This window comes from Fusarium tjaetaba, assembly GCF_013396195.1.
Source record: "Fusarium tjaetaba strain NRRL 66243 chromosome Unknown NRRL66243_c0000307, whole genome shotgun sequence".
Taxonomy (NCBI): Eukaryota; Fungi; Ascomycota; class Sordariomycetes; order Hypocreales; family Nectriaceae; genus Fusarium; species Fusarium tjaetaba.
In genome coordinates this window covers 44,754-56,170 of record NW_023501503.1, presented here as the reverse complement: position 1 = coordinate 56,170, position 11,417 = coordinate 44,754, and the positions used below count along the sequence as shown (strand labels likewise).

Here is an 11,417-nt window from a genome sequence, read left to right as displayed (position 1 = left end):
CATCTCAACAATTTACGACGCATTACGAATTCTTTCCATTTTTGCTCGAACCAATTTGAACTTTGCAAAACTCACGATCTTTATGCACCTTGTCAAAAAGACCTTCAACGACCAACGATTTCTTCTTTCTGAGCGTACCTTTTTCAACGAGACACGATGTTTTGCCTTTACACTTTTCTGTCTCAATATTTCGACGACGTACGACTTCTTTTTCCCTCCGGGGCTTTTCATGCAACTATTCGCTCTACTGTTCTCTCGAACGTCTTGCAAGTTTGTCCTGAAAGCCTGTAATGGAACTTTGTATAATCAGGAATTGTGGATGATATATACACTTGTACAACTATGTTTGGATTTGGCAGCAATGCTGAGACGAGAAAAAAGGCCGTCAGCATAGACACTCACTTCACGATACCATGTAATTAATCAGCTTGAGGGACATAAACTGGACCTGCAAACCACTACAGATTATCCCAGATATAGATAGATTAATGAACTGATGTATAATCTGCTAAAGATATTGTATACTTTTGCCAATGAATTCACCGTTACTCCATACATAACGGAGAATCGGCTCTAAACTCTTTTGTCTCGGGACACCTGAAACAACACCATCATAACACCGGATGCGTCTTTCACGTTTGACACTAAGTTAGTTAAAGCTCTCCGTGATGAGTACGCCGCTATGGCTAATGGCAGACCCGCAGCACATGAAGTCTTGATTAGCCTGTCTTGGCTTTTGCCTTATGCGCCTCAATCTCCGCCTTGACCTTTCGCTGTCTCATCTCCATCTCGGCCTTGATTTCTTCCACGGCCTCGTTGAAGTCACCCTCGATATCCTTGGAAATACCCAAAATGGGCTCCTTACCCGTTAGACTGTCCGTTGAGATTGAGCGCACCAACTTGGCGCTGGCTCGGCCCTGACGCTTCTCGAGCTGCTCCTTCAGGGCGGCCTTTCCGGGGGAAGAGAAGAAAACGAGCGACAAAAGGGTCCAGATCACAGCGTAGAAGTAGACGCGGGACCAGGCTAGTAGTGAGCCCTGTAATGTGAGAACTAGGAAAGGTGCTGTAGCAAAGGTAAAGGTGAGTTGTGTGGCGAGGTAAGATACGAAATCGTAGTACTTCTTCTTGGGTGAGGGGTTGCCAGTGATAGGTTCTAAGAAGAAGGGGCGAACATGACGGCGGTAATCTAGAGATTGTCAGTATCACTCATGTTCAGTGTAAGTAACGAGATAGACTCACGCTTTGCAGCTGTCTGAATGAAGCTTGCAAGGACAAAGCTGAGGTAGTATCCAGGATAGAAGCCATGCCAGAGAGCACTTGTGCCAAAGGTCATGAGACTAGCGCGAAAACCAGGCTTCTTGCCTCGAGGCGTGACACGCAGATAGACGTAGTTCCTTAACCAGTTGCTCGTGTTGATGTTCCATCCTCCAAGATATCCTCTGGGATTCTGCGCAGTCTCAACAGCCCAGGGATCAATGTTCTGCAATCGGTTCCAGAAGACCTTGCCCGTAACAGGATCAACACCATTGTAGCCCATGCCCGCGAGGATGCAAGACCCCTCCGTAAGGTACCAAACGCCATAGTATTTGAGTCGTGCAGTGAAACTAACCATGTGCATGATCCAGACACGGCGAAGGAAACCGTACTTCATATAAATATCAGAGGTGAGCAGACTGGGATAGTATGAACCGCCTAGAGCCATGAACATTCCAATAAGAAAGAGGCCACTCGCTGCCTTCCAAGCTGCGGGACCACCACTTCGAGGAATCTTTCGCTTCTTCCTCACGGGGGGCTTCTTTGCTGGATCGACGTTGGGCGCGTCAAACATGGTTGTGTCAAGCCATTTACGATAGTCGGTGAAGTCGAAAGACGGGCCGGCGAAGAGCGCGGGGAAGAAGAGAACCCAGCCAGCATAGTCGAGAATAGGAGGCAGCTCCTTGAGCATGTTCCTCTTTTGGAAATCAGACAGATACTCTTCGGGGAGTTGGCCATCAGCGACGTTCCAGCAAAATGCACTCAGTTTCATGAGAAGCACCATCTGGGCGCCCGTGACATCAGCCTTTGTTGGGTCATCAGCGGCTTGACGAGCGATATGGCTCAGGGACATGTGGCCCATGACGAAAGCGAAGCCAATCCATGGCATGTAGGGACTCGTTCGAAGGAATTTGGCGATGCAGTATGTTCCTCCTGCGCTGATGAAGAGGGTTCGGACACCATCCCATAGGTCAAAGAGGCCGACGAGGTAGAAGATTGATACGCTTGGTTGAACGTGTTAGTGCGATTGAACATGGATGAGCTGAGAGACCGTTGGTGTCGTACCTAATAGCAAAGAGGTTCTTGAGATCCGGTCTGGAGTCGGGAATGCGTTTGAGGAGAGCGGCGAGGGGGAAAGATATTAGGAACGAGGTGACGAGTTTGACTGAGGTTGTGTTAGAGGTCTGCTGAGCTTGGGGAAGCTCTGGGGGAGGGGGGGAGTAACTCACGATCGTCTGGGGCAGCACCAACAGTGTCTGCTAGGGCCACAAAAGCTATACGAGCACAATTAGTTAGAGAAGTAGATTCGTCGTTACACGAGGAATGAAGCTTGGAACTTACGCCTATGCAGAAAGTACAGCATCTTGCTAGCGGTTGAGGTAGCTCAGCATACAGTTCCAAACTTGAGAGACTACCTATACAATTCAAGAGGAAATAGACAGGAGATGTTAGGAATTGTGCCTCTGCCTCAGCTATATCATTGCGTGAGAGAGGACGGGAAGAAACAGTTCTTTAGGGTTGATTGATCAAAGAGTGAGGGACGTCATTGCTATCCCTTGCTTTATCTAGAATAGAGTGGAAGACAAGATTCCCCCAACATTTTGGAGAAGAAGCAAAAAAAAGCTTGGACATTCGGTACCTAGAGAGTCTAGAGAGTGACGTCCTAGGGACCCACGTGGGGCACTTCACGTGTCGATCTCTAAAACTAGGTAGACATGACCTTTTGAGGTTGATCATGAGCCTTGGCCTTTGTAAGTATTATGTGCCAATGAGACAGAAGCGTGCTTATATAGAGCCTTGGTATAGGGCAGTATCGACTTAAGTTAATGGACGTTGTCTGTCAACTGGCGTAATCACCAACGTGTCCATCATGACTGAGTTCAGTCCATTGCAAGATTCGGACTCCAAAGAATAATGCATTCAGCAAACAGTAACCCCTATCCGAAACTCCTTTGTCTATTCTTACTCGAAAATAAGTCACCGTCGTGCTCATTACAATAATTTACGCACCCAAAAAACCCTAGCCCGGGTTCTATAAGTTACCCAGGGCCTTTTTATCCCTTGATTCGCAGGAGCCATGTTTATCCACATCATCAACGCCATGCACAACAGCCTAACGTCTAAAGTTGCGCCTTGTATCGTATCATCTAAGAGTTGGCATCGCGGTTGCTCTTGGCGCTCGCGCTCATCGTAGGTCGCACCGTAGGCAACGATCCTCCAGAGGACATCGATTGTCGTACGCGGGACCAGGCATAGACCAGACCGCTGATAAAGCCGAGGAAGATGGCAGACACACTGCCGAAAGTGACTGGGGCTGAGAAGAAGACCAGACCGCTGATTGCGATAGGAAGCTTGTTCAGGGCTCCAACCATAGAATATGTTGTCGAGGAGGTGACGCGGATACACCAAGCAGAGCAGTATGAGATAAAGATAGCTGCAAGGCCAGAGTAGATCATGCCGATAATGATCTTGTTACGGGTATCCTCGGGGAAGTTGCGAGAGAAATTGTAGGCGGACCAGTCCTCTGTAAGAAGCGAGCAGACAACTAGAACGGGGATCGTGAGGAGATTGTTGTAGTACATGGCTACACAATGTTAGCAACAGAAACTTTCACACCGACAGCGCATGACTCACTATCCCAGTCCTTAAAGTTCATCTTCTTGATGACCTTGCGCATACCGAGCACGTAGGCGGCACTGCAGAAAACGTTCATTCCCATCCAGGCATAACCGGCGTTGAGCGTAGAGACAGCTGCTGCTGAGTCGGCAGTACCAAAGTCACCGTTGATAGCACTTTGGATGTCTGCCCAAGCTGCGACAATGGAGCTCAGCACCATGAGGCCGAAAGAGAGCAGGGCCAGAGGGGTAACACTGCCACCGAACCAAAGGACCTCGCCGTATGCGATGACAATAATGGTCAAGTTCTTGAAGATCGTATAAACGGGGACGGATAGGAACTGAAGCGACTTTGTGCTGGTGTAAATCATGCCGACGAGGAGAAGAGAGATAGGGAACCCTTTTTTCGTGTTAGCTATTAGACGGTTATAACTTGAGCCTCAAGAACGTACATTTTCTTGCTCGATCAGAGTCGAAGGGGGCAAGAACCTTGATCAAGCCCAGCTGTTTGCACAGAGTGATTGCGCCAATACACACGACAGCCTACAGGGTCCAATGTCAGAAAACGGGTACAATGCCTCGTCATGGAGATTTCCTTGCCTGGACAGTTAAGTAGAAGAAGTTGAGGTTCCAGAAACTACCCGACACGACATACTTGTTGACAACAGTCATACTGATCGAAGACAAACAATACGCCAAGATAGACAAGGGCGGGCTCTTTTCCAATTGTTCAAGTCCACTGACTGGACTTGAGCCGTACGCTGCGGGAGGTGGTGATCGCGCCTGGAAAGAAGGCTTCTCATTCTTATCATAGTTGTCATTGCCCATCTGGACAACATAGTCCTCGTTCTTCTTATCGGTCATTATGGCAGCGGATGAAACGAAACGAAACAGTCGTGGGAGTAAAACGTCGGGATCAGCGCTGGGATGCGACGGAAGTACCGGGTTTCGGTGTCGAAGATTCGAAATGAGACGCTGTATGATCGATTCGTTCTAACGTTGGGTGCTCTCGTGGGCCCAAATCGTGTAAGAGGAGGAAATGACAGCGCGTTGGACAAAGTGTTCAGCCCTTTAACCCCCGTTGGAATCTTTTCTCCCTTTAAATTGAGGGCCCTGTAAAAGAAAGTACGAGGTACGAGCCACAGGGTCGAGGGGCTCAAAGGGAGACGTGGAGCAAATGGAACTTGACTTGGATGGATTTGGGGCGCGTTCCTGCTGAGTCATCCAGAAGGACAGGGGTAAACTTTATGGTGTTGAATGGAATGTAAGTTAACCCGTAGAGAATAAGAGAGAGAGTACGAGAGTAAAATGTTCAGCCCTTTTTCGGTCCAGATCCGTATCGATCACACGGCATCTCCTTTCAGGGTCCAGTAATAATAAGTGCGTGTGTAGTAAGCTCGTAAAAGAATTTGTGTTGTACGCACTGTATCATAGAATTAGCGTTTAATAGTCACTCCACCCGGTACGAGAAATCCAATTGCGCCTGTGCCTCAGAAGTGCCTTAGCACAGTAACCCAATAACTAACGACGATGTTCATCTCAAGTATCAAGAAGCAGACGCAGCAGCCTCGTTGGTTTCAGGTGCTGCTGCTGTTGTCTCTTCTCCAGCTTCTCTGTCGTCGTCCGGCCCGGCTGGAAAGTTGAGATGCTTCCAATCCTCCAACTCTTCTGTCACAGACCGCATGCGATCGCGAATGCTCTCAATTGCATAGCTTCCCAATAACAATCGTAGCGGCGGGTACGAGCAGTGTCCGAGTTGCCATACGAGTTCAGCGCACTTGATAGCGCTCGTGGGTCGATACTTGTCACCGAGCCACTGAACAATCCTCCGTGCATGTAGCGCTGGTGATGTTGGATGCCCGTATGTCTCGCTCGGTGGCTTCACAAGAAAATGACCCCAGGACGTTGGAAGCGACGTATCTTGCATCTCTGGTTCTTCCGGCCTCACATGACCCGGCTCGATGAGTGTAGCTTTGATGTTGAAGGCATCCGTCTCATAGAGCATGGCCTCAATTAGGCCCTCCACCGCATATTTGGTCGCGCAGTAGGGGCCCAGGCCAGGGACGCCCAAAGCGCCAGACGTTGAGCTGAAGATGAGATAGCGACCTGCATTCTGCCGGCGGAAGTACGGCAGCGTAGCGTGAATAATGTGAAGCGTGCCCATGAAGTTGGTCTCGAACTGGTTGCGTATGTCATGCTCATCCTGGTCCTCGCAGGCGCCTATGACACCGTAGCCAGAGCAATTGACGACAATATCGATCCGGCCAAAGCGCTGGAGCGTACGCTCGATGACACGATTCACAGATTCGCGAGCGCGGACGTCGCACAAGGCGCCGAGACAGTTCTCATGGATATTCTCCATGTCTTTAAGACTTGTCTCGAATACGCGACCAACCGACGTTACCAAATCTCCATGTGAAAGTGCACATTTGACCAGGGAGTGCCCCATCTGACCCGTACCTCCAAAGATCTGTATGTGCATCCAACGGTGAGCATATCGAACGAATAAAAGAGCGCTGTGCTGTGCAGGAGATGAATCATACCACCCAGACTAACTGCTTCACTGGGGTGTTGGGCTGTGGAGGATCACAGCTCGCAGGAAGCTGCGCTATTCGCGGCCTCGATGATGCCTCAGTAACATCTGAGACTTCGGTTCGGGTATCCATCGTTTGCGTTGAGTCTTGGTATCTCCAATTGAGCTGTAGATTCCCGCTATTCAAGTTTGTTGTTGTTGTTTTTGGCTGAATTGAAGAGAAGGTTTACTTTGAAAGCTGTAAACCATAAAACTCCAGGGTCTCGTGTTATGCTCCGGCGGGGTCCAAAACTGTACGTATCAGTGCTCATCGTAATCGTAATGCCTTTCCATTCTTTATGGTCAACCTCTACATGTTGACTGAACTTGTCGCCTAGAACTTAATCTGGCTGAGAATTAAGGCATGACGAGAAGTATCAAATCTTTATCTTGATTGTAAATTATGCTCTTCGAGAATGAATCCATGCATGTTATGCTTGGATATCCAGTTCATGCTTTCGCACCAAAGCTTGCCTAGTCCAGATTGGTCGCTCAAAGTATCTTGAAAGTGTTCTAGATGCCCTCAAGCTTGATTTCAAGACATTTCAAGGTTTGATTCGTCGAGGAGCAACTAACAAGATCTTAAGAAACTACGTCTTTTCCGCATGCATGCTCTGACTACTGCAAGATACTTCCACTTACACGCCCCGCAACGATCCATGAAATACGCTGGAGCCAATGCTATGAGCGGTATTCTTTGCTGACCGTATGATGCGCTCAGTCGTAAAAAAAGTTGCGACCCTCACATAGAATAGATATGCACTGCAAGTGTTGTAGGATCTTACTGGCACTTAAATAAAAGCTTCAGTCTGGAACAAAGATGAATAAATATGATATATTTTATGCTATATGGAACCGGATTTCTCCAAACTCCCGCTAACTCATCCCCTCAGAAATAGATCCTAAATATCATATGTAAACGATTGACAATCGACTTGCTTATTCAGACTGCCACCAATTTGCGACTGAGTTGTTTTCAGTTCACATCTCACAAAACCGCTCACAAGTCGTATGTTTGTGGTCTGCAACAGAACAGACAGGCCATGCAAAATGACGTAAAACAGCTCCCCGATCACGTCAACCCTATACTCTTCCGTCACAGCTTCAAGCGACGATGTTCATGTTTGACGGTTCTTCAGTTGGACTGGTAATTCGGACGTTCTCCTGGTACTTAGCACCCTCCACTACTATCAAATACTGTCTTCACTCCCACGTGGGCCTCTTACTGGTTGGGCTCACCCAGGAACTGCTTCACGTATTCCTGTCGGTGCTCGTTCTTGTCGACATCGGGGCCTCGGTTCAGAGGCGTCCACTTGGGGTCCTCCTTGAACAGTCTCATGGCGTGAACATACTGTAATCGTCAGCCTTTTTGGTATGCAGTAGAGTACTTCTGTTGACTCACGTTGCTCTCATCAGTAGTGAAGCGGTGGTAAATGCCAGGAGGTAGGATAAGAAGGTCATCCTTCTCGAGCAGCACGCGCACCCAGTCGTCATCCTTGCTTCGGACGTCAAAGTATCCACGGCCACCACGGATGTATCGAATCTCCTCGTCCTCGTGCAGGTGCTCGGCGAAGAAGGACTTGACCTTGGTTTCGTAGATGTCGCCCATGGCTTGGGGAGAGACAGTGATCTCGTCGCGGTTCTTGTAGCCACGCTCCTTGGCAAGGTTGTCGACGGACTCGAGCTCAGGGAGATGGTAGTAGTAGACACCGATGTTCATGAGGTCGTCAACACTGACGGGCATGCCCGAGTTGTGAGGGAGGCGCTGGTCGCCCTGTGATTTTTTGTTAGTTGGACCCTTCTGCAAAGAGAGGTTATACGCACGGGAAGGCCATCATAGAAGTAAGCTCGCATGGCTGTTGAGTTGTTCGACGAATATAGAGGTTCTTCGGTAAAGACAAAAGTACAGTAAAGGTATTGCAAAAGCAAAAGTGTCAGCGGGTGGAAGCTCTTTTTGAAGCTTTGAGATTGCCGGGGTCCCAAGCACATTTTACAGTGTCCCAAAGGTTCCATGGCGGCGGGGTCTACCATGGAATGTCCGGCGAAGGCTAGCGACGTCAGCGCATCAGCGCTACACCAAAACGCAAAAGGTTAAGGTCCCTGCAGCGCTGACATCACAAGCACACACGCCTTCATAGGCCAGGCCCTCAATGGACCAGCTCGTATACAATCCAGAGGCTAAGGTATGTTGGACTTGTGTCTTATTTGGTGTCCACCCGAACTACAGTGGACGAACGGTACTAGCGCTTTCTTGCACTGATACAAATTTACTCTCATATCATGAGACAGCATCATGATGCCAACCTACTCATGTAAACCACAAATGACCGACCACCAGTTTTACCAGACGCTCAAAGGCTATTGTTCATTCCAATCTGACAACGCCATAGTAAGTCAACGCTATCGGCAATACATCTGTCCGGTGCCATGCTTCCAAAACATACCAATCCTGAACGCCAATCCATAGCAAATATTGAGCGTAATAGCTCTATCATTTCTTGCTGAAACGAATGTCTTCTCTGCCCTTGGCCCTTTAAAGCTCTCGGGGCGCAGCTTCTCGAGCCCCAGCAACCATAATGTCGTTTGTACTATCATCCGCATCAACTCGAGGTCGCGCCTCAAACAGACGCCTCCACCAGTTAGGAGGGTCAAGGGGGCGCGAGCCGTTGTGCAGGGGCGGGTAAACGTCAGAAAAGAAATACCAAACATGTCCAATAACGACACCCATGATTTCATCCTTAGGGATAGTGCCGTGCAGTACAAGGCTGAAACCCATCAAAACCCAGGGCAAATAAGGCGCGGTGAACACAAGCAAGCCGAGGAAGCTCAGTCTAGTCTCTGGGTTACGCCGGGACCATATGTAGACCAGCGTAGAGGAGAGCGGATGGCCGAGGAATGGCATGGAAACAAGGGGCGACAGAGCGATCAAGGAGGCCATTGAATAAAGTAGTAACCACGAGAAATGAGCAGGCGATCGACCGGATGACTCCTCTAGCAGGCGCGCATAACGCTGAAGGAAGTAGACGTGGAACAGTAGATCGAGCGAGAAGGGGCCAAAGTAGAGAAACGTCGTCAAGAGTCGCCAGTACTGTAGGAGATGCAACGTCAGTAAGCGTTCGCATCTCAAATGTCTGTCATACAAACAAATTGCTAGGAAGAATACGAACCTGTGATTTCACGAATACCGCGCGAAAGCTGTAGAATAGTTGGAAAGGAGTGACCATCTGACATTGTACCAGGGCACTAGTCAGAATGGTAGCGGTTGTCCACCAACGAGTGCATGTTGGCATCTCCCAGAACCATTGTTCAAGAGGTAGCCGGCCTCCATCCATGACCTGATCCATGATATGCTGATTGGAATATCTTCCTTCGGTGATGCTGTAGCTGAGCGGGAACAGCCAAGCGAGCGATGATCGGAGTTTGGCTCTATATGAACAAGTAGTCTAGGTAGACGAGTAATGGATCTATTTCATAGAACGGAAGGAGTAGAGATTGAGTTTAGTATCAGTCAGCACCAACGACTCTGCTGTGAAAGTCTAAGCATGGAAAGTTTTGTTGTTGAACTGGAAGATGACGGAATAGGACGAGCCACGTTGAGAGACTGACGGGTACAGGTAACTACCTTAGGTACCTAAGGTGTGTTCAGGACCCCCACCATTCCGTCCGGGAATACGTACCTCGCTTGGCCAGCTCATGTTTCTGTAGAATGTGGCGGTGCGGATGTGTGGCCGTGCATCAATCAGGTTCGCGACAAAGTGGCTGGAAATCAATTAAATAAAATCGCGGGGCTGGGGGAAGGCGCGCTTGCTCGCTCACACGGGCACGCTCCCCATAATCGCGGTGGTCCTTCCCACCTTGCGATTCCACCACCAACACTCACTCTCGCTTCTCTCCTACAACCTCCTTTTAACGAGAATTGCATTGATCGAACTCGAGCGTTTTGTGCAAGGCATTTGCTTCACTCATTTTCCGCATGTTACTGTCTTTGCTGTAAAACTCTTTGTTCTTTCTTCACGCTCCTTTCAATGCCTCCCAGGAAATCTAAAGCTTCCGGCGCGGGCAAGTCGCGGCCGAGTGACGTCCAAGGTACGAATTTCCAGAGACCCAGACTTGTCCTATTAGCTTTTTTACTTACAATGTCACTAGCTGGCGATCCTGTTCCCGTTCGCGCAAAACGTCGATACCGTCCCGGCACAGTCGCTCTTCGCGAAATTCGACATTATCAAAGTGGCACGAAACTGCTCCTCCGAAAGCTCCCATTCGCGCGCCTTGTCAGTTACTCGACGCCTCATATCTAACTTAATTGGAAACTAACACTAGGTCAACAGGTTCGAGAAATCGCTTTGACGATGCGCCCACGAGACGAAGGCTTGCGCTGGCAGAGTCAAGCCATCATGGCACTGCAAGAAGCTGCTGAAGCTTATATGGTGCATCTGTTCGAAGATACCAATCTATGCGCAATTCACGCCAAGCGTGTCACAATCATGCAAAAGGATATTCAACTAGCAAGGAGGATACGCGGTATCTGGGGTGGACTGGGTTAGAGAAGGGATTTTCGGAAACAACATGTGAAAAACAAATCAAAAAAGAGTCAAGGATCTGGATGGTTACTCACGAGACTTTGGTTTTGGGATTATGGGCGGCGTCGGGGCGCTTCGAGATATACCTGCTGGCCTTGTGGGTTGGCTGATTTACTTTGCTTTCTTCCTACTTACCACTTTGAGGGTTTCTTTGGCTTCGACACCCGAAGCTGGCAGAAAGAGCCCTTTTCTGTAAATGTAATATTTGCGGTCAATCAATTGTCATGCTCAAATTTGTTACCGAGGTACCACCAACTAACTCTTTGTGTCATGTTCAAGGGAGCTGGATATTCTTTGTTCTCCCCACGCTGAGCAGTCATTGGCTGAGAGCTCATGACTGTTAGACTGTCACTGACGTAATAAGCAATTCAGAAGATTCGAGCTCCCTCTAGCTCT

The 11,417-nt window shown here is 48.9% G+C and overlaps 6 protein-coding genes across 6 annotated transcripts; 1 reads left to right on the top strand and 5 right to left on the bottom strand.

Annotated features, from left to right (window-relative positions):
• Window positions 1-719: 719 nt before the first annotated feature.
• On the bottom strand, window positions 720-2,617 carry FTJAE_11932 (mboat family; the record flags this gene model as incomplete). The annotated part of the gene is made up of 5 exons (XM_037344928.1): window positions 720-1,186; window positions 1,240-2,258; window positions 2,320-2,419; window positions 2,484-2,528; window positions 2,596-2,617. The coding sequence occupies 5 exons, from the start codon at window positions 2,615-2,617 to the stop codon at window positions 720-722; spliced, it is 1,653 nt and encodes a 550-aa protein (XP_037201034.1).
• Window positions 2,618-3,401: 784 nt separating this feature from the next.
• FTJAE_11931 (GDP-mannose transporter) lies at window positions 3,402-4,733 on the bottom strand (the record flags this gene model as incomplete). The annotated part of the gene is made up of 4 exons (XM_037344927.1): window positions 3,402-3,838; window positions 3,889-4,269; window positions 4,322-4,373; window positions 4,614-4,733. The coding sequence occupies 4 exons, from the start codon at window positions 4,731-4,733 to the stop codon at window positions 3,402-3,404; spliced, it is 990 nt and encodes a 329-aa protein (XP_037201033.1).
• Window positions 4,734-5,415: 682 nt separating this feature from the next.
• FTJAE_11930 (ketoreductase) lies at window positions 5,416-6,535 on the bottom strand (the record flags this gene model as incomplete). The annotated part of the gene is made up of 2 exons (XM_037344926.1): window positions 5,416-6,339; window positions 6,413-6,535. 2 exons carry the CDS (start codon window positions 6,533-6,535, stop codon window positions 5,416-5,418), a joined length of 1,047 nt encoding a protein of 348 aa, XP_037201032.1.
• A 1,010-nt stretch (window positions 6,536-7,545) lies between these two features.
• FTJAE_11929 (1 2-dihydroxy-3-keto-5-methylthiopentene dioxygenase) lies at window positions 7,546-8,295 on the bottom strand (the record flags this gene model as incomplete). The annotated part of the gene is made up of 4 exons (XM_037344924.1): window positions 7,546-7,625; window positions 7,681-7,792; window positions 7,844-8,215; window positions 8,266-8,295. 4 exons carry the CDS (start codon window positions 8,293-8,295, stop codon window positions 7,546-7,548), a joined length of 594 nt encoding a protein of 197 aa, XP_037201031.1.
• A 679-nt stretch (window positions 8,296-8,974) lies between these two features.
• On the bottom strand, window positions 8,975-9,785 carry FTJAE_11928 (F-LANa; the record flags this gene model as incomplete). Its single annotated transcript, XM_037344923.1, has 2 exons — window positions 8,975-9,529; window positions 9,609-9,785. 2 exons carry the CDS (start codon window positions 9,783-9,785, stop codon window positions 8,975-8,977), a joined length of 732 nt encoding a protein of 243 aa, XP_037201030.1.
• Window positions 9,786-10,577: 792 nt separating this feature from the next.
• Window positions 10,578-10,985, top strand: FTJAE_11927 (histone 3; the record flags this gene model as incomplete). The annotated part of the gene is made up of 2 exons (XM_037344922.1): window positions 10,578-10,712; window positions 10,770-10,985. The coding sequence occupies 2 exons, from the start codon at window positions 10,578-10,580 to the stop codon at window positions 10,983-10,985; spliced, it is 351 nt and encodes a 116-aa protein (XP_037201029.1).
• Window positions 10,986-11,417: the final 432 nt, after the last annotated feature.